Source organism: Pyrgilauda ruficollis, unplaced genomic scaffold, assembly GCF_017590135.1.
Source record: "Pyrgilauda ruficollis isolate IOZ18807 unplaced genomic scaffold, ASM1759013v1 scaffold52, whole genome shotgun sequence".
NCBI classification, from domain to species: domain Eukaryota; kingdom Metazoa; phylum Chordata; class Aves; order Passeriformes; family Passeridae; genus Pyrgilauda; species Pyrgilauda ruficollis.
The window spans coordinates 2,062,232-2,083,963 of record NW_024526822.1 but is presented as its reverse complement, the minus strand read 5'-3'; the positions used below and the strand labels follow the sequence as shown (position 1 = coordinate 2,083,963).

At 56.1% G+C, this 21,732-nt stretch overlaps 2 protein-coding genes across 2 annotated transcripts in view; one reads left to right on the top strand and one right to left on the bottom strand.

The window, feature by feature from the left end:
* Positions 1-295: 295 nt before the first annotated feature.
* On the bottom strand, positions 296-12,696 carry ADAMTS15 (ADAM metallopeptidase with thrombospondin type 1 motif 15). Its single transcript, XM_041480622.1, has 8 exons — positions 11,660-12,696; positions 7,390-7,522; positions 6,683-6,850; positions 6,004-6,287; positions 4,954-5,131; positions 4,676-4,857; positions 3,915-4,090; positions 296-3,259 (listed from the first exon to the last, which is right to left on the bottom strand). The coding sequence occupies exons 1-8, from the start codon at positions 12,572-12,574 to the stop codon at positions 2,479-2,481; spliced, it is 2,817 nt and encodes a 938-aa protein (XP_041336556.1). The 5' UTR covers positions 12,575-12,696; the 3' UTR covers positions 296-2,478.
* Positions 12,697-21,179: 8,483 nt separating this feature from the next.
* Positions 21,180-21,732, top strand: part of ADAMTS8 (ADAM metallopeptidase with thrombospondin type 1 motif 8) — a 16,783-nt gene continuing 16,230 nt past the window's right edge. The window contains exon 1 of the mRNA XM_041480557.1: positions 21,180-21,732. This exon is cut by the window's right edge and continues 144 nt beyond it. Within this exon, the coding sequence (XP_041336491.1) occupies positions 21,184-21,732 (549 nt within the window). The 5' untranslated portion in view covers positions 21,180-21,183.

Below are 21,732 nucleotides of genomic sequence, written 5' to 3'. Positions count from 1 at the left end.
ATTGTTTTTACTTAATGACCAATCACCACCCAGCTGTGTCAGACTCTGGAGGAGAGTCACAAGTTTTCATTATCATTCTTGTTAAACCTTCTGTCTGTATGCTTTCTCTATCTTTAGTATAGTTTTAATATAGTATTCTTTAATATAATATAATATCATAATATAATAAATTAGCCTTCTCAAAACATGGAGTCAGGTTCATCAATTCCTCCTTCGTCCTGGAAACCCCAGAAACCACCACAAACAAGCTTGCAGGACCATGTCCCCCCGGGTGTAACTTTAAATACAGATTTATTTCAGGTTTGCTATTGACGCACAAACAGCAGAGATCGATGTTCAGTATACATGGTATACACAAAGCAGCCAGTACCATCGGCATCTCGTCCTTCTGCTGCACCCTCAGCAGAAGAACCACACACGAGGAATCCCTCCCCTCCTCAGGAACGAGGCTGACAATTTCCCGGTGGCTTAGAAACCAGCTGTGGGATGGCAGGGCACTAAAGGGCAGCTCCTCAGAGCTCTGTCCCCAGAGGGAAGCGCAGCGGGCTCAGATATGCAGGAAAACCCTCAGCAAATGGGTGGTATGTTCACGGGAATGGAGACCTGGAAGGGATTTCCTAAGAACATTAACTCCCGTTCCCTGCTGTGCAGAGCAACCACAACATCTGCTCCTGGCTCTGTGGAGACCTAAAACATGATTGTGTTGAAAGAGGCATTAGATCGATCCTCTAGGAGGATCCCTAGGGAGGATGAGCCCACAAACACTGTCACAAGGATTTTGTGAGCTGCTGCAAAGACCTAAGAAGGGAACTCTCATGCCACCTGTCCCATTTCTTGTCATTCTCAACTTGCTCACAGCTGGAGACCTTCTGGAGCCACCCAAGGGACAATGGAGTTTCCTTGTTGGACCTCCAACAAGCATGGCAGGCTCCAAGCCTTTATTTGCTGAGATGGCATCTTCTGCCTACCCAAAATCTGTGTCTCATCCCTAAAATACCTTTCTGCTGATCCCAGTAACTGCACAGCTTGACCCAGAAGCTTTGGCTTGCTCACAGTCACAGCTCATTGATTAAGAGGCACCTGCATCAGTGACAAAGCAAAAAATTCAATGGTGCCTGATGATTTGATCTGAGCAAGAGACCTCAACGATAAATGAGGTTTGGGAGAGGTAAAACAGCCTCTGACCACAACAGGCACAATGCTACAAAACTGTCAGAGGTGCAGAATAACCCCAGAGGCACAGAACAAGCCCAGAATAACTGGAGGGGGGAAATGGTTGTAGGTGCTTTGCAGCAGCAAGAGGGTTGACAGTCCCTCTTTCCCTGCATGCCTGAACCCCGCTGAGCCTCTTTTTCCTCAGGAAAGCCAACGACCCAAATTAATCTCCCTCTCCCTCAGCTCCAAAGGGATGCCAGGGAAGTGACCCCAGCTCTGATAGAGCCCAGGATATCTCAGGGAGGCTTTACACAGAGGAAAAATACCCCAGCCTGGTTAAAGGCTGGAGGCTATGGGATGTCTGGGCATGACACACTGGTCCCATTGAGCATTGAGCACCATTTCCAGAGCAAAGCAAAGTCTCAGTGGCTGGGAGGGCTGTGTCTGACCCTGTGGAACTACAGCACAGCTGCTTTTTTTGGAATCACAGCTCAAACCTCAGGCCCATTGTGATCCCTTTTAGCCCTGAAAAGCTTCAGGTGGACCAGGGTGTAAAGGAACATCTGGATGTTCACACAGCCCCATCTCAAAGCACCATAGGAAACTTCAGGCTGGTGAGATCCCCGGGGAATAACACCATCCCTGCTATGCAAGGTTTACATCCATCAGGAGGGGAGGAAGGAGGTTAAAAAAATACAGAGTTAAGCACCATAAAATTTACACTGGTCAGGTCATAAACACGAGAAGAGAATGAAAATAAAGCCACCACCTTCCAGCCTGGCCCGGGGATGCTGCTGGGACAACAAATTCCCCACCAGCAAGCCCTGGAGGCATCAGTCCCAGCGCCTCATCGCACCGGTGGTCGTTGCATTGGTAAATCCTTTTGGTCCCATTTAGCATGAGTGTTGGGGGAGTCCAGGGAGAAGGGAGGTAGGGTTGGTCCTGGGAAGATGGGGGGAGGCTTCATCTGTGCAATTTAGGGGCATCTCCCTGCCTGTACCACAGATCCACCACAGGCAGGGATGATCCTCCTCGCTTCCATCTGTCCCCCCAGTTCCCAGCCTCCACCGGTGGTTCCCGTGTCGTTCAGTGGCTTCGAGGTAGATGTTCATTCCCGCTCTGTCTCCAAGCGACCTGGTTGGTAAAAGCCCTCTCTCCCAGGTGCATGGGGCTGCCCCCACACCCAGGTCCCTTTTTGTTCCCATTTTTTTCTTATTTTTCCCCCTTTTGCTATGTGCTATGGACATCTCCCCCACTCCCAACCTTGGCTGCACGCAGCCATAGGAACACCATGCCCTTCCTCGCAGGCACCCCTTGACCTGCTCAGCACGGCCTCAAGGTGCAGAAATCCAGCTCCTGCGGCTTCCTCCGAAAATTGCAACTCTCCCGCGGCAGCAGGCGCCCGGTCGGCACCACGCACTTCAACGCCCGTCTCTTGAAACCCCGACCACAACTCTTGGAGCACGAGGACCACGGTCCAGCCTCCCAGGCCGGGCAGGGCTCCCCGCAGAGCCGGACGTCGGCGGGGCGCTGCGCCGCGTCGCACTCGGCGGCCGGCTGGCCGTAGGAGTCGCGGCAAGCCACCGAGCGCTTCTGCAAGCCATCGCCGCAGGTGACAGAGCACGCCTCCCAGCCGCCCACCGCCCACTTGTAGGAAGGGCGTTTGTAGCTCGGCCTCCCGCCGTCCAGGCGGTTGGACAGGCTGAGGACGCTGTTGTTGAGGTCCGGCGGGGTCTTGCCCTCCTTCCTGTAGGAGGACTTGTCCTCCTTGCTCTCCTTGGGGAGGTAGAAGGAGTAGCGTACCCGGGGAGGGGTCATCTTTCCCACGGAGAGCACCTCCAGAGTCAGGGGTTCCTGGATGGGCTTGAAGGCCTGGAGGCTCTCGACGGCGGTGCCGGTGCCGCTGTAGCGCAGGACGCTGCCCTTGACCATCAGGTCCCTCTCGACGGCCGAGACGATGAAGTGGCCGTTCAGCAGGTACTTGCCCTGCGCGTTCTTCAGCGCCAGGTAGTTGTCGTCGCTGACGAGCCCTTTGTAGCCGCGCTGCCGGATGTCGATGTTGGAGGCGCCCGCGGGGATGACCACCACGAAGTTGTAGCCGTGCCTGAAAGGGAAGAGCAGGGCAGGACATCAGGCACAGGACACAATGCACAGACCATGCTTCAGATGCAGAAGATATAGACACGTGAAAAAAAAACTGTCCAGAACCGGCAAAAAGTGAGAAAGCGCCAAAACTTTGCCCAAGATGCAGAAAAAAGGAAACACTATGCAAATCAATGTTATTCCAAATATGATATAGATAGAAATTTCCTATTGGGAAAAATGCTTCCCAGGGAGGGAAACCACCATGTAAAGATAAAAGTATTAGTAATGATTCAATTACCCAAAATGTCTCTGAAGACAGAACATTTGGGAAACGTCAATCAGATTCTATCTGTGACATGGTGCATGGTGCATTACTTCAGCCCTGAGTTCCTCCCACCCCTACGTTTGTCTTCTCCCTGTGAAGATCAGTTTGAATTTGCTTCAGCCCCTCTGTCTCAACAGCACTCCATCAGCAGAAGTCAACAGGACATTAAATGTGTCCTGCTGCTCCTTCAGAGCCAGCCCAGGTGTCTGTGCGGTGATGTACATGAGCACCAGCAGATTTTGCTCAAGGTGGAATTATCCCATCACCATCTCCACAACCTTCCTGCATCCCCCACACCAAAAACACAGAGCTGGAGTGAGAGAAGCACACATGATAACCAAACACTCACATGGGTTTGGTGAACAAGCCTGAGACCTTCTTGCAGCTCTTGTTGTCTCCTCCACAGACGCTGCATTTGTCAAATTTCTTCTTGGAGCCCAGCTTCCCATCACAACCTGCCTTGATGCATTTGCCCTGGACACAGACCGAAGTGGAGTCCGGAGAGCAAGGGGTGCCATCCACAACCTAAACCAGGTGAGAAAAACAAGCTGCTGCATTTCCCTCTCACATCTCCTGAGGCCTCCCAGCTGTGCCCATCCCACCCAACTCCATCTGACAGGTCCTGAGGAGATGCCAGCAGGCACCATGTTGCTCTTTGCCCATGTTCTGCTTTGCAGGCAGGATTTTGGGGTCTCTGAGAAGAGATAGATGGAACTACATCCCTTTTCTACTCCTATCTAGAGAATTTCCTGTCCTTTCCATTGCAGGAAACAAGCTGCACAGGGGACACTGCTAACACTAACACCATCCCTCTCAGTCCCATGTCTGGATGTCCACCCTGCCCTGCCCGTTGCTTCCCCAGTACCCAAACTACCATCCTCTATCCCAGGACCACAGGAATATGCCAGAGGCACCTTTACAAGAGGAAAAAATTACATCTTCCAGAGGAAGACCCTCCATGGACCAACTCCAGCCCCAAGCTGATTCATACCAGACTGGTGGCACCTCATCTAACACCATCCACCCACCAGACAAGGAAAATCTATTCATCTCCAGGGTCACTGGAGCCATCCCACAGTCCAGGCACTGACCCTGGGGTCTCTCACCCACCTTGGGTGCCAGCACATAGAAGTAGCCGGTGCCGTTGGCCCGGCAGATGAGCTTGCACTTATCCCGGGGCGAGACACCGGAGTACTTGGGAACCCAGGAGACGGAGGCAGTCAGGCGGTTCGTGCTGTGGCTGTAGCCATTGAAAGCCTCACACTGTTCCTCACGGAAGCTCTTCCCTGGCACTGAAAATAACAGGGATGTGGTGTTGGGCACCGGCCTGCACCTCCAGCTCTAGTTTCCTGGGGTTGTCACCGGCCGAGCCGAGCCCCAGCCCTCACCTGCAGCAGCGCAGGGCTCCAGGTTGCAGGAGCGGTACTTGACGCGGATGCCCTCGCAGTAGGAGCCCCCGTTGGCCGGCACAGGGTCGGTGCATTCCCGCCGGGCCAGCTGCACTCCCCCGCCGCAGGTCCGCGAGCACGGCCCGTACGGCGCCCACTTGGCCCAGCCGCCGTCCACCTGCAGGGAGGGACGGCGTGAGGCACTGCATACCCGTCATCTCCACACCTGCAGCCATCCCTACACGAGGAAAACCTCCAACCGCCCACAAAACTTGCTGGTGAGGGGACCCGAGGGGTGGATGCTGATCTCTTCTCTGTGGTGAGTGAGAGGACCCAAGGGAGTGGTCTGAAGTTGTGTCAGGGGTGGGTTAGGTTGGATGTCAGGAAAAGGTTCTTCCCCCAGAGGGTGCAGGGGCACTGAACAGGCTCCCAGGGAAGTGGTCACAGCCCCAAGCCTGACTGAGCTCAAGAAGCATTTGGGCAATCCTCTCAGGTGTGTGGTGTGACTCTTGGGAATGGCCCTGAGCAGGACTCAATGATCCTTGTGGGTCCCTGCCAACACAGCAAATTATGTGAAACTTGCCCAGGGCTGGCTGGAGCAGAGCAGCAGCCTCACTCCTTGAGAAATGCATGATACCCAAGGGATCTCCTGCTCTTTCTACATCAGTGTCCCCATGCTGGGTCTCCACCACCAGGAGATGGGGGATGGCTCTGCCAGCACCTGCAGAATGACCCTGTGGGGTGTTTTTGGGTCTCCTAGCACAGTTACCCATCCTGTACTCACTGAGTGACCCTGTAAGGTGTTTTTGGGGGCTCCCAGCACAGGCACTCACCCTGTATTCACTGAATGACCCTGTGGGATGTTTTTGGGTTTCCAGTCAGGCACTCACCCTGTACTCACTGAGTGAGCTGATTTTGGGTCTCCCAGTACAGGCACTCACCCTGTACTCATTGAGTGACCCTGGTTTTGGGTTTCCAGCCCAGGCACTCACCCTGTACTCACTGAGTGACCCTGTGGGGTGTTTCTGGGCTCCCAGCCCAGGCACTCACCCTGTACTTGCTGACGTTGTGCCTCTCCACGCAGGCTCCCTTGAGGCAGAAGCGCCCGTCGCCGCAGGCGGTGCCGTCGGCCCAGGGGAAGTGCCGGGTCTGGCAGACGATCTGCCCGCGTGCCTTGCCCGTGCACCACAGCTTGGCACAGTACTGCATGTAGGGGCAGGGCTTGGAGCCCACGCCGAAGGCCAGCTCGCACTGCTGGTTCAGGCTGTAGCTCGTCCCCGGCAGGTCTTCGGGCAGAGGGATGGGTTTGGCAGGCTGGTCCAGCAAACAGTCCCCTGCAAGAGAGGGAGAGGGGCTCTGTCAGGTCCTGGGGATTGTAGAGACCAGGGTGGGGAGGGACAGCACTGCCACAGGGAGATGAGGGAGAGATTGGGCCAAAGCTGCCCCAGGGATGCCCTCGATCTTTGCTGTATCCCAGATGCAGATGATTCCATCTCCTGGTGATGCCTTGGAGCTGTGCCAGCAGCCTGAGTGGAGATGTCACTGCTGGGGACACCCAGGGGGTTTGGACGCTACAGAAACCTCCCATTTCCTTCTGAATTTGTTTACAGAGCCAGGATAGGAAGAGCTCTACAGCCAGCCATCTTTTCCCAGTAAGCACCTGCAGGGCTAGACCCAGTTCCTAGGGGACAGGGACACAGCAGGGGCTGAGGGGCACAGCAGGGCTCACCGTGGCCGCTGTCCAGGAAGTCGGTGATGATGGCAGCACTGCAGGCTGACCAGGGGTTGGCACGGTCGATCTGGATCAGGGTGGGGGACATCATGTGGTTGGTCTTCAGCCGGCCAAAGACCTCCTCACAGGCCTTCACGTTGTCGTGGGGCATGTTGAACACGTGGCCTGGGGGTGGGATGAGGGAGGCAGCATGAATAACCCAGCACAGCACGAGGAGCAGGAACCCCCCCAGCTTCTTTCAGGGGAGACTGAGACATGGAGTGGGGCAGACCCTTGCAAGGATGGCAGCTGTGGACAGCCCAGAAGAGTCAGCAAACATTCCAGCTCTCTCCCAGATGCCTCATGCACATGGAAAGCACACGGAAAAGGAAGGGCAACGGAAATTGTGAAGAGAAGGTGACAGGTGACTTCAGCACTTGCCCCCTGTCTCCTCCCTCCCAGAGGCAGGTGTGCCCTCTGCCTGTTATTTCAGGACTCCTGAATCCTGGAAACCCAGCTGTGGTAGCAACCATGAGAGCAAAGCCTTCCTTCAGCTCCCTCAGCAGCCCTTTCCCACCTGGCTCAGGGGGAGTCTTGTACCCAAGGCAGAGTTTCCCTATCACCAGACACCGCCTGTTGTCTCGTCTGCCAGAGGCTGAAACCAGGGCTGTTCTGAGCCCTCACAGAGCTGCTCCTGAGAGGAAGAGGAGAGCTGGGATCCTTACCCAGCTCGTGGGCGGTGGTGAAGGCCGAGGGCAGCCCATCGTCCTCGATGACGGAGCAGCTGCGCTTGGGGTCACACATGGTGCCCACGTCTGCCATTCCCAGCGTGTCACAGGTGGTGGCACCACACAGGTCCTGCCAGTCACAGAGGGAAGGGGTTAGTCCTGGGGACAGCACAGGTGTCACCATTCCCCTTTCCCACCTCATCCCTGGCCCCCCCCACGGGGAGCTCCTGACGGGAAGAAAGCCCAAAGGGGTGGGAACCACACTGGGATACAGAGGCAGGAAACCTCAGTCCTGACCCAGCCCAGGCTGCAGCAGTGTGTTTGCACTTAACCCCAGCACCAGGGATGTGTGTAGCATCCTGCCCTGCCTTCAGCAACAGCTTTTCCTACCCAAACAGCTCCTCTGGCCAGGGTGGAGCTGGTTTTGTCACGGATGAGCCAGTCTGGTTCCCTTGGTCTTAAGTGTGAGCTCAAGGTGGGTGGATGGTGACACAGGTGTGTGGATGGGAACACATCTGACCTTGGACTCAGGGCTGAGCCACTTCTCATTCTCATTTCTCAGCTTCTTCCAAGGAACAAGAAAGCCCTGGACCAGTTCCAGAGACTTCCAAGGCTAAAGAAAGTCCTCCTGCCTCTCTAAGACACTCTGCAGCCATCCTTCAAGGAGCAACCAAGCCCAGCTGATCAAAGGAGGAACCAGCCCAGGCTTCCACCCCCAAACTGAGGACAGCCACATCCTACACAGATGTTGCCAGGAGAGAGGCTGGGAAGGGTCTCATCGTGGGCAGATCTGCCCTTCCCCAGGTGCTCATGCTAAAAAAGGCCATTCAAGACACACCGGTGCTGCAGCCTGGAAGTAACCTGGTCCCAGGTGCTCCCTTCCCCTGCTGGGCTGTGGTTTTGGTTTGGAGGGCTGGAGCATCCTCCCCTCCCTCGGTGCTGCCCCAGAGCTGCCAGGGAGGCCATGCAGCGGGCACGGGGCTGTTTTCCACATGAAAAGGAAAGTAAGGGACTCGCTGGGCGCTCCCATGCTATAAATAAGTGTGATTCATGCTCAGCACTCGCCCAGCCAAAGCGCCTGGGTTGCTCAAAATCCTGCAGGAGCTGCCAATATTTCCAGCAAGGTTTCCAAGCTGAAGGCATTCCCGCGCAGGCAGGTTCAGCCGTGGGTAAATAACAGTCCTGATGACTTCAGAGAGCCCCAGCCAGGGCTGAGATGGCTTTAACAGGAGACCTGGGGCCACGGAGCGTGGAGGCACAGGCAAGACCGGGATCTCCAGAGAGGTGACGTGAAGAAACGTCTGGGTCTGCTCTGGTGGTGGAAAACCCCATCATACAACTGAGTTCAGTGCTTTGCTCTGCGGTTTTCCTGACCAGCTGGGGCCCTGCTGCATCCCTGATCCCAGGAGAGGAGGTGGCAACCCCACCTTGCACTGGCAGTGCCACCACTGCTGGGCACAGGCTGATTAACGGTGCTGGCAAGCCCAGGGGCAGAGTCCCAGCCCCAAAACACCACAAGACCCAGTGCCATCACCACCCTGGGCCAGTCCAGGGGTGCAGCTTGCCCAGGAGCCCCTGCCCATGCTCTGAGCAGCACTGGGGTTTGGGGGTGAGGATGGGGCAGGGGGAGGAATGTCACAGCCCCACAGCTCCCCGCTCAGTGCTCTTTGAAGAGTACTCAGTGCTCTTTGAAGAGTTCTTTCCTCGCCAGCACAGCGAGCTTTGGCTCCCAGCCCAACACCTGCACTGACACACTGACCCACTTCTCGCTCTGAACCTCGCTGGGATACACCACCAGCAGCTCTCTGGGGGCTTTTCCCTCACCACAGCCTCCTCAGGACAGCCTGGGCACGCCAGGCAGCATCTCTGACCTTAAAATGAGAGGTGCTGATCCCCCACCTGAACCCCTCCTTCAGCCCTACCAGGTGTTGAGGCTGCTCAGGAGGGGAGCAGAGAGAAATGGAAGGGATTTAGGGTGGGAAGGCACCATGCAAGGAGCCAGCTCTGCCTTTGCTCTCTGTCACTGGTATCCCCCCTGCTGGCACAGGTACAGGGAGGATGCTTGGGCCCCCCAAGGGGCTGCAGGCAACCTGCTCAGTGCATCAGCATTCTCCTGCCAGCCTGACCTTCCCACATGGGACCTCCCAAGGCTTTTCATCATCCCTTGTGAACTTCTCAAGATGTTCCACAGGTCAGTCACAGGGATCCTTATGCATAATTCACCTACTCAGAGTCATAAGCACTTTCCCTGCCACAGAGGCTTCCTGTGTGCATCCAAAGCGACTCCAAAAAGCCGAGGCTTGAACTGCAGTTTCCAAATTCCCCCACGTGCTAGGCTGCAGCCAGATGTTCCTTCATGCAACGTCCCTTTGGTTTCACAGCAAGCAAAGACGTGCAGCAAACGTTTGCTGGTGTGACACCGAGGTCCAGGAGGGGTGGGAAGGATGGACAAGCCCTTTGCCACAGTGTGCAGGGATATTTCCAGGAGGGCAGCTGAAGGCTGGATGCTCTGCAGGACCCTCCAGCAAGCAGTGAGGCTCAGGGAGGATGGGAATCTGCACCCACCAGCTGATCAGGACTGAGCTTCCCAAAGGCAAATCCATCATTCAGCATCGGCAGGAAGGGAGCAAATCCAAGCAGTAAAAGAGAGCCCCATTCGTCAGCAGCTCATCATCACAGTGAAAACTGCCTATCAACCAGCCTGGAGGTGAAATTTAAGTCGGGGGCTTATGTAACAGCTTTTTGGCAGGAAGATAAGCTTCGGGATGTCAGGGGACCACAGATGGATGCACTCAAGGAAGGCAGATGTCTCCCTGACCGTGTGCCTTTGCATTGAGCTTGCTTTGGGATTTCAGGAATGGATGGTTTAGCAATGTGTAAAAAATGCAGCCCAGACGTGATCCACATCTTCTGAATCGCTGGGTCCGACTCTGTCCCACGTGCAGCTCCAGTGACCTCACGGGGCTTCCACCAGAGGTGGAGCTGCCTCGTCCCTGCAGAGGTGTCAGCAGTGTCCTCCTCTCTGAGCTGCTCCAGCAGCCTGGGCTTCCATCCTGTCTGTGCTCCCATAGGATTTACAGCTGGCCCGGGGTGGGGAGGACAAGAACACACACAGGACAAGATCCTACACGTCCTGCACAGCACCACTCCTGCTCCAGGCCATTGTCAGCCCTTGCTGAGCCAGGCTAGGGCCAGCTGAACTGAGCTGGATGCTATATCTTCCCACCCACCACAAGTGCTTGACCTGGAAAAATGTTTTTGTAATAGTCTCCCTGCTGCTTAGGGGAGTTCCTCACCTGTCCCTAATCCAAAAACATCTGGGCAGAGATAGTGGAAGGAGAAAATGCAAGGAGCCTTTTCTGCCAAAGCCTGCTGCAGCCAGGATAAGACATGACTGTCCACTCCAAGCTGGGCTCATCCTCCTCCCATCCCATCAGGGATTTTGGGATGCAGGCACTGGACAGGACTACAGGGAGGGAGGAACAATGGGGAGAGGCTGTGGGAGCTTCAGTGTCACCCAGTTTGTGGGGGTGGGAGGGTGCAGAGCTCATCCCACACGCCACATCACCACGGAGCCACGCCAAAGGCAGCTCCAAGCCTCTCTCCCACCACAGGGCTGCAGCCAGCCCACGGCAGTGATGGCAGTGGCTCTTTGCTCTCCCCCACTCGAGGGCTGTAGTGCTGGCTGAATCTCTGGTGCTTCACTTCCAGCCCTGAACCGGGTCCATGCAGCGCAGCCAGTGCTGAGGAGAGGTCCAGGTTCTCAGGAGAACCTCAGGCATGAGTCAGAGGAAGCAGGGAGAGGTTTTTTCTTGGCAGGTGGCACTGTGAGCTCTTCCCAGCTGGGGAGGGGGAACAGGACCATGCTCCTCCTCTTCTGGGCTCAGACCTCTCATTTCAGGGTGCACGCCAGAGCTGCAGGGCACTCGCTGCCAAGCTCCTGCATGGAGGCAGGAGATAGAGCAGCAGGTTTCTGCCCGTGGGGCAACCTGCCTTTGGACACCTCCCGGCCTCGTTCACCCCATGGCAGGAGTTTTCCAGGCTGCTAGCCAAAACCTGCCCAGGGGACAGCAAGGGCTGGCCCAAGTCTCCTTGCTCCATGCCTCTGGTCCCCCCACCCAGCATCTGAGAGTGGAGGTTCCCTGGGAAAGAGGGACAGGCACAGGCACAACCTCCCCTGTCATGCACACAGGTGGCAGAACGCCTCAGCCCAGTGAAGGGCTCCGTGACAGGGGGGAGCAGCTCCTCCGGGCCCCCCTGCACCCACCTGCTTGGTGAAGAGGATGGCGGTGTCCCAGTACTCGGGGTGCTTGTCGCTGACCTTGTTCCACTTCTTCTGCCAGGCGCAGAAGTTGCGCAGGGTGAGGGCGGCGTTGCTGGTGACTTTGGGTCCCTTGTCATCCTGCCCAATGAGGAGGAACTTGACCACGGAGATCTGGATGGGGTTACGGATGCTGGGGTGCTTGTAGAGGCGGGCGGCCGTGGCCATCAGGGTGAGCAGGTAGTGCTGGAGGTCATCCCCGTGGAACTTCACCATCGACTCGTCGGCCACCACCAAGGTCTCCACGTACCGCGGGACCGAGGCGAAGCGCTTGGCGCGACCGCCTTTCCCCCCCGCACGCCCCCGGTACTTGTCGAGCGCCTGCAGCACGCCGGGGGTGAGCCCGGAGCCCACGGCGCAGCGTGATGCTCCGGCCCCGACGGGGCGGCCGGGGCTGCGGCGCTGCAGGCGATGGAGTCCCCCGGCCGCCCCTGCCGCCAGCGGGCTGATCAGGTACTCGGCTCCCCGGTAGCCGAAAGCCCCCCGGAGCCCCCCGCAAAGGCTGAGGGCGGCGAAGGACTCGCGGTCGGCGTTGACATCCCCCGAATAGAAGCAGTGGCGGAGAGCGGGCAGCGGGCGGGCGGCCGCCCCCAGGTAGTGGGCGGCGAAGGCGGGCGCGATGAACCGGGCGTCGGGGGAGAGGTGGAGGTAGAAATCCTCCCCGAAAGCCGAGAGCTGGATCACCACCGCCTGCCCCCCGCGCGGGGGCTCGGCCGGGCCCCCCCTGAAATGCCTCGGCCCGTTGATGTCGGGGTCCAGGCGCAGGGGGGTGACCAGCGCGGACTCGGGCTCCGGGGGCGCCCCCGCGCTCAGGCGCAGCCCCGGCGCGCCCAGCAGCAGCAGCGGCAGCAGCGGCAGCATCGTCCCGGCGGGCTCAGGCCGGCCGCATCGGGGTTCGGGGGAGGCGCGGGGGGGAGAAAGCAGGACCCGGCCCCCCCCTTCCTCCCTCCCTCCTCCTCCTCCTCCTGGACCTGCGGAGGCTGGAGGAGCGGAGCGGCCCCGCCGGTACCTGCTTTGCGGGGCGCACCGCGCTTTTATAGCGCGGGAGCGGGGCGCGGCTTGGCCCCGCCGCAGCCACTCCGGGGCGGGGGCCGGAGCCGAGCGGGGCCGAGCGGGGCCGGCGGAGGAGCCGAGCGGAGCCGGGAGAGAACCGCGCTCCGCCCGGGGCTGCCGCCGCCTCCCCGGGGCGGAGCGGGGTGGGGGCGCGGCACCGCCGTGAGGACGGAGCGGATGGAGAGATGGGGCGGGATGGGGTGGGATGGGGGTTTGAGATGGGGCGGTGTAGAGGGTGAGATGGATGGGATTGAGGGGTGGGATAGGATTGTGCGGGATGGAATGGGATGCTGGGGTTGGAACGGGATGGAATAAAGGGTGGGGTGGAATGGGGTGGGGTGAGGTGAGATGGGACGGGATAAGGGGTGGGATGGGAATGGAATGAGGTGGGATGGGGGGTGGGACAGGATAGGATTGGGGTGTTGGATGGGATGGAGTGGGAGGAGACCCTCTTCACTTTTATTCCTGCAGCAAAGAGGGAAACTCTGCATCCCGCAGGGATGCTCCCACCTGCCAGGCTCCCTCCTGCCACTCTCCAGTTTTTCTGGATCCTGCTCTAAGTGAAGGGATGGAGCTTTGTGACCCCGCAGGGAGAGGGCCTCTGGTTACAACAGGGGTGTGCAGGGAAGATAAAAGGTCACAGAATCATTGAGTCATGGAACAGTTTGGGTTGGAAAGGACCTTTAAAGGTCAGCTATTCCAGCCCTCCATCCTCTGCTCTGTGCTGGTATTTGGGACAGTTCAGTGGAGTGGGGAACCTGCTATTTGACAGCTGAGGGCTTAGTTCCCAGATTTATTCAGGAAGATTAATGTTTTCCACAGCCCAGGGGTGTCTAGCACTGAGATCTGGGCTGTGCCCCTCCGTGAACCTCCAGACCTGCCTCCCCAGTGTCACACTGCCCCAGCAATTCCTGCATTCACACCAGGGGATCCCTGTTCTCCCCTGCAGAGAAGCTTCCAGTGCACCCCTCTCCACCCACCCCAGCCTCGTTCAGCTGGGGGGAAAAGGCGATTTCCACTTCTGAGCTCAGCCCCCCTTCACCCCTGAGCGCCAAAGCACACTCCATAAGTGTTAACATCTGCAATATCCCCTCCTCTGAGAGTGCAGGACAGCCTGTGTGGAGTGCATGGGATTGCCCACAGCCACCAAACACAGGGATCAGCAGAACAGTGAGTGGAGGATGCTGGGGCAGTTAATGCTCCTGGGAGGTGGGAAGATCTCGCTGTGGATGGGATTTTTGGAGAGCAGTGAAGAGTCCTCAGCAACAACCTGCAGCTGAGGGAGAGATTTATCAGCACCACAAGCACCACAGTTTGGTTTGGTGATGAAATTAAGGCCTCTCATGGACAAGCTGGCTTTGATGTGATTTCAGCAAAGGCTGAAACCCTTTGAAATGCAAGCACAGCTGAAGAATGCGTGCATGTATGAAACAGAATCCAAAGTTATTGCCCAAGGCACAGGGCCCACAGCCCACAGCCCAGCTCCTTTTGCTGTCAGTGCATCCCTGTGCTGTGGTTTGCTCAGTCGTGTGCCTTGCAGCTGAACTTGTGACCCAAAAAAACTCATCTGACTGCACTGGGCTGAGGCAATCAGGGATTTGTCCGCTGGCCAAAGTGCAGCATGCCCAGGGATTTTGGTAATGGGCAGCCCAGGGAGTGCAGGAGCAAGGGAAGAGAGACACAGTCTTGAGCATCTTGAAGTGCCAGGAGGGAATTTCTCCTTCCCACAGCCTTGCTCTGCTCAGCAGGATGGTTTCTCCAAAGACCACAGCAGCGTCCACAATGCCACAGACTCCCAGAGCTGCCACCAGCTACCTCAGCCTAGAGGTCATCAAGCCAGATTTAGTTACTGCTGCCCCTGAGCTCCAGCCCCTCCATCTGGGAGCTCTCAGCAAGAGGATGAGTCAAACCAAGCTGGCAGGAGCTTTATCTCCAGCCTGGAGAACATCTGATTGCCTCCTGATGGGGAAAGGAAAGGCAGGCAGAAAATGTGAGTGGTTTGGCTGTGCTGGGCTGAGAGCCGCTGGAAGCTCCAGGCACAGGACTGGCTGTGTCCCGTGATGCTGAGTGTGTGCCAGGGCTGGAGCACAGGGAGGGATCAGCTGGATGCTCCATCCCAGCTCCCCAACCCTCACTCTCAACAGCTGGGAATCACCAACCCCAAGGCAGGTTTCTTTGTTTGCAAACCAGACCAAAAATCCTGACCCTGACCCAAACCATCACCTCCCTGCCCAGGGTGAGCGGAGAAGCTGTGGAGCACCAGAGCACACACAGGTCACCCTTCCCAGCAGGTACAGCAATGTTTCAGAGCACTCCAGAAAAGAAAGAGGCACATTTTTATTTTAGTTTTCCTCTTGCTCGAGGACACGATGTGATTTTTCTCTCTGGGGACAAGCCAGCAGCTGCTTGAACCCACACCTGAAGGCAGGAGCTGGTCCAGGTGACACCCTGGTGTCACTCCCTGCCTTTCCAGGTGTTTGGGGCTGAGCCTGGCTGCTCCTCACCCCCTGCAGTCCGTCTGGGCTGGATGGAAATGGGATCAATGTGTGTGCCTTGAAGGAGAAAGCAGAAATGGAGATGGAAGATGCCTTTGGAACATTCTGAGCAGCTACAGGTAATGAAATATATCAAGGGATGTAAGGTGGATTCTGATTCTACTTTGATTTTTTGTCTAGAAACACTTGAAGGTAAAGCCTGTCTCACTCAGGCTCAATCCATTGCTCACTCTGATCTTGAAATATCAGCGTGAGCTGGCCTGCAGTGTGGATTTTCCTTCTCCCACCTTCCTCTTCCTTCATCCCAAATATCTCCAGGAAGCACCAAGTTATTTTGTTTCATTTATTCATCACTGTGAAGCACATGTATTCATTTTAAAACAGAAAAAAAAGAAAAAATAACCACCTTAAACCTCACATGTCTCTTGGACTTTCCAGTTCACACAAAAAAAGTTTGTTTTAAATAGAACATCTGAGAATTTTAGGCCAAAGATAGAGCAGAAAGGTGGTTCAGGCAGGGGAAACTGCCACTCAAGCAGTTATTTTGGATAAAATGTTGGCATATCAGAGGCTTGGGCTCGCCCAAAAGTTCAGGCTGTGCTCTCCCAACTCTCCATCACCTCAGCAGGAAGGAAGATCCTCTCCAGGGACTGAGGATGAGTCAGAGTGCATTGTTAGTCAGCTTTCCAGGAAATAAAATTAAATAAAATTTTCTTGGAGAAAAAAACCTAGCTGGGTCTAGGTAGAGTCATTGAGGGTGAGATACTGAAAAACCTGAGCATGGGCAGGACTCAGTAACACAAAACCTGCCCCATCCTTGGAGCAGGAAGATGCTTAATTACCTTTATTCTGCCTGGCTGATAGGACAGGAGGGGGCAGGGTGCTCCTCCTGGGATGGTTCCAGCACCTTCTCTGTGTCCCACACAAAAACCAAAGCAGCCAGCTCCCCCTGTGCACAGGAGACACAGGAGAAGGATCCCTGAGCCTTGTTCACCCCTGCTGCCCTCTCACAATGTCCTGACACAAAATGCCACCTCTGCAATCTGGGAGGGTTCCCCGTGGGGATATCACAGTACATTGAATAAAACTGATGTAACTCCTGGGTTTGGGTGATTTCCAGCTGGTGCTGCAGGTCCTGGGGGTGCTGATAGTCCATCCCCTCTGAAAGCATCTAAAATCCCCTCTCCTCACTCCCCTCAGCATTTGAGGCTTTCTCCTGTTCGAGGCAGAGGAACACAGGTTTTTCCAGTGTTTTCAAACAGAACATGGGGATTTAGAGGACCCAGGTGCCAGTGGCACCCATCCCAAAGCCAGCATCACGAGCTCCTGCTCACCTGCAGAGATTGATGCCCAGCACTCAGCACTGCACTGTTCCCATCCTGGATGGATTCCCTCTCTGGGATGCTCCTGTCAGGGACAGGGACACCACGGTGCACAAAGCCCCTGAGCTGTCACAGGCTGAGGCTGCAGCTCTGGGTGAGCCTGAGGGGTCACAAAAATGATCCACACCTGGAATAAACCTGGGGGGACAGAGATTCCACAAGGCAGCTCTCACTCTGCAAAACCATTACAAAGTTCAGCCATTTTCATCAGCCCACAAACCATGTGAGACTGGAATAGAGAGGAGGGGAGATTATATTATTATTATTATTATTATTATTATTATTATTATTATTATTATTTATGGAAAAGAGTAGAAATTTTGTAGAAAATTTGTAGAAATTTTCATTCTAACATGCCATATTTATTTAGAGAATTTATGGGCTGCTGCATAGGAAAAGCAGCCCTACAACAGGCTTGGAAAGTTTTAGAGGGTTTTAACCCCAGAGCAGACACAACTCTGAACTCTGGAGTCTCAGGAAGGACCAGACTGGGGTGCTTTGCTGTCCCCTCCTTGCTTTGCAAACGGCTTCACATCCAAATTTGCAGATCCAGGCTGAGTTTTACTTATTCCTTTTTGCCCTCAGGCAGAGAAAACACTTGGGAAAATTATTTGAGCTACTTATGGAGCATGTCCAATCCCCAAAAAGGATCTTCTCACTGATGTGCTGCTCTCAGGACACCTTGGAAGCCCCAAGACCCAGACAGAAAATAGAGAAGCAGCTCCCGAGGAAGGAGGCTGCAATGCTGGAAACAGGATTTAGCCCTTGATTTTGGAAATCCATAAACCTGCTCCCTTGCACCTGGACACAACTGGAGCTCCAAACCCACCCTGAGGCAAGGCTGACCTCTAGTGCCACATCCTTGCTCTGGAAATCCAGGTATGAAATGGAATGCAGGCAATGGATGATGGCATTACAAATCAAAATGCAGATAAAAATAGAGAATAAATATGGAAAACAGAGAAAAATATACGGAAAAAATCTAAAGATGGATTAGAAATTAGAAATTCAATTTTTATAAATTGTATCAGATCACAGCCATGGCTCTCGATGTGCCCAGCATCAGACACCAAATCTCAGAGGCAGCAGCATCAGCTGATGAACCAAGACCCAGCCTGGATGTCCCTGCCCTTCTTTGACTCCTAAAAATCTTTTTTTCCCACATTTAGGGGATCCAGGAGAATTAGCACTTGCACAGCATCACTCTCACATCAGTCAACACTCTGGTGCTGCTGATAAATCATCTCCAGGGATGAGCTGCTGCATTCAAATACAGCTCTAAGGGGAAGGAAAACCCCTTTTTAATGGGATATTCAGGGTTTTGAGGCACCAAAGCCTCAATCTCCACCACTTTTAAGGCAGGAGGGCCCTCTCGTGGCTGTGGCCATGGGGGGAGGGGAGGGCAAGGCAGCGACCACAGATTTATGCTGGCACATTTCTCTTCTCCAGGCTCCAAATCCAGCCCAAATCTCCCCTTTCCTCACAGGAGCAACCATTTCCCTGAGTCCCCGTACCACCCTCCACAGCCAGGACGGTTTCACTGAAGGTAGCTGGGCAGGACACTGGCCAGGACTCTGATTTAAAGCCCAGCTGCTTTTCTGCTAGGCCTTTCCACCCAGCGGATCACTTTAAATGAAAACTATTGGAAATGTTCCTCTTTGCTGTAGGGTGGGTTTTGGGCAGGCTGCAGACCCCTTCGCTCCCGCTTCCCCAGCAAATTCCCAGGGATGGATTTAGGGTTTCCCACCGCAGCGTAGGGCAGCACTGACATCTAGTGGTCTCAATTTTGTGCATTGGAGCTGCTTCATTAGCAGCTCAAATAATTGCCCCAAGTGTTTGCGCTGAGGGCAAAAAGGAATAACTGAAACTCAGCCTGGAGCTGCAAATTTGGATGTGAAGCCGTTTGCAAAGCAAGGAGGGGACAGCAAAGCACCCCAGACTGCCCCGAAAAGGGACAATTTTGCTGCTGCAGAGCGGGAACAGCAAAAGCAGCGCGGGTCTCATCCTGGGAGCCAAAAATCCCTGGGGAGCTGGGTGCGGGCAGGAGCAGCCCCCGGGAAGGGCAGGAGAGCCCTGCAGGGCTGGGGACACGGGGGGAGCGGGGCACACGTTTCCAGGCTGTTTGATCAAAAGGGTCTTTAAACCCCTGAGGCTGAGCAGTTAATGGCTTTCACATGCTCAGGCAGCCCCTGGAAATGCGAGCGGAGGGCGAGCTTTGGTGACGGCGCATCCTGCGAGGGGTTAAGAAGCAGGAACCCCAAAAAGTCTTGAGGCTCCTCACCCTGTACTGGGAGGGGATGCTGAGGGCAGCCAGGTGAGGTTTTGCTCTTTCCCAGCGCATTTTTGGGCTGGTTCGGAACGAGCCCCGGCGAGGCTACAAGAAATTCCAGCTACTGTTCGCAGAGCGAGCACTAATGAAAACCAGCGGTGCCTCCGAGCTAAGATGCAAGCGTGTCCTCCCAGATCAAAGATGCAGCTCCGGGAGCGGAAAGCCGGGAATAAATGACATCCTGTTGTTGCCTGCAGCCTTACCTGTCCTAGTTCAGAGCAGGGGCAGCGCCTCGCTGCCTCCCCTCCCCGGGAAGGGAGAGCCCTGGAGCTGCTGGCACCTTCAGTGGGGTTTGGGGTTGGGGGAGGCAGAGTCAGGGCTCACTTTTGGCTTCTGGTCCTGGCTCTGCATTTTCCTGCTGGTGTTAAAACACAAACTGTCCCCAGCTCGATAAAGCTGCAGAAGGAGGAAAACCCACCCGAGTCAGTGGAAAGAAGCAGCTCCAGCTGCAGCCGGAGCTCCCTGCCAGGAGAGGAGCGGGCTGCTGAGACCAGCCAAGGCTTCGGGCTTTGAAAGAGCCCGTTAGATACGGAGACACATCCCAGACCAAACTCCACTGTACCTGGGCTTCCTTTCCTCTCTTCCTGCAGTTTTCTGGCCACCCAGCATCTGGATTTTAAGTGTCCCCTTCCACACCTGTGTCACTGTCCACCACAAGCATTCAAAGTTGGTTTTAATTATTATTTCCCCCTTTGCTAGGGTCGCAAACCCCACACTTTAAAAAGGAGTGACCAGAGCCGTGGCCCCAGGGCAGCTGTTGTTTGAGCCAGGGCTGTGTGTTTACTGTAGGCAGGGATGTGGCTTTTAAGAGGAGATAATAGAGAGGGGGATGTAAATACATCCTGGAGTAAAGGGAGAGCAGCCTTTAACCCCACTCCTCATTACTCTGCACTGGTCACACTCTGGTTTCCCAGGAATCCTGAGGTGCCTACGGCACTTGGCTCTTTCAATTATTTTAAAGATTGGGCTGAAGGGGGAAAAACCAAGAGTGGAGGAGCTGGTCCTTGGGCTGGCAGACCCAGCAAGGCTAAAGGAGCACGGCCCAAGCCCTGAGCGTGGGCTACTCCCTGTAAAGGTTTAACAGGATGGATCCACCACCCCCAAACTGCTGCAAGGACATCCCAGGATGTTCCAGTGCCGCACAAAGGGCGCTCCAGAGGCCAGGAATTTCATGAACTAATGGAGAAGGAGGGCTTAAGAGGAAAGAAGGAGTAATATATACGTAGTGATTTCCCTTCCTCCGTGACAGCCGGTTGTTCCCTGTTTCTGAGTGGGTTCCCAGCCAGGGACAGAATGTTTCTGCCCATCTCCTGGTGCTTGCCACGCTGAGCACACAGCAGCTACCTGGATTTACAGCCTGAGACTTTTATATTGCTGCAGGGTTTTTCCTCGCTGCAAGGGAATTCAGTCGGGAATTGAAACTCAGTCTGAAACAGGGTGAATAAAGGGTTTGTAAATGAAGTCACACAACACACACACAGAGAAACAAACAAAGAGCAACAGGAGGAGCTGGCTGCATTGTATTATTCTCATAGGTATTTTCCACAAGTCTGATTTAGCCGGTTGTCTTATTCCAGCTGGAGGAAACCCCATGTGGATCCAGCTGTTGGTTCAGAGCATGGAAACTCCTTGTACGTGTGTCCTGCTGGAGTTTTCCCTGGGGCCCAAAGCCCTCTCTGTCCCTGGCTAAGGGAAGGACATGGGAACCTCCCGAGGCACCTTCTGAAACGAGATGCTCTCCAGCTGGCATGGGCCCGCTGCTTTCCAGCTGGGAAGGGATGCTGAGAATCAGCCCTCTGGAGTAAACCCTTCCGTGGTGGTGGAGGGGGAAGCGTGCCAGCCCCTCTCCCGGGGCTGGACCCCCCGAGCCTGGGAAGGATCAGACCCGTGCGGGCAGCGCCGGGGCTGAAGAAGGGGTTAATGCTGGGAGAGCAACAGGCTGGAGTTGACACTTTGGAGGCAGGCGGGGCTGCCGGCGCCTGATTGGCCTCAAATCGTATCCAAAAGTGGGTTGGGGTGTTGTGGGTTTTTTTTAGGTTTTTTTTCCCTTTTTTTTTTTTTTTTTTCCCTCCCCTCTTTTTTCGCCTTTTTTTTTTTTTTTTTTTTTTTTTTTTTCTCTCTGTCTCTCTTTCACTTCTCCTCCTCCCCCAGGCTCCGGCTGGCAGGGGAGGGGAGTGGGGAGAACAGCGAGAGATCAAAAATAAACCTCTTATGTCAAAGCCGGGGGGAGAAAGTATAAATACAGCGGGCTCGGCGGCCGGCGCGGAGGCTGCGGGGGAAGAGCCCGGGGGGTGCGGGGCCGTGCCGTGCCGTGCCGGGATGGGGCGGCGGGCGCTGCTGGGCGGCCGGGCCCCGCTCCACCTGCTGCTGCTGTGCCACGCCTGGGCGCTGCCGCCGCCGCCCCCGCGGGACGCGCAGCCCGTGCTGCCCGCCCGCCTGCCCGCGCCCCCGGGGCAGCTGGCCCTGCGCCTGGCCGCCTTCGGCCGCGCCGTGGTCCTCCGCCTCCGCCCCGACACCACGTTCCTGGCCCCCCGCCTCCGCCTCCAGCGCCTGGGCGGCCGCCGCCCGCCGCCGCCGCCGCCGCGCCGCGGCTGCTTCTACGCGGGCACCGTCGAGGGCAGCCCCGACGCGCCCGCCGTGCTCAGCAGCTGCGGCGGCGGGCTCCGAGCCGCCTTCCTCCTGGACGGGGCGGCCTACGAGCTGCAGCCGCTCGGGCCGGCCGCGCCCGGGCCGCCCTGGGCCCGGCTGCACCGGCTGCGG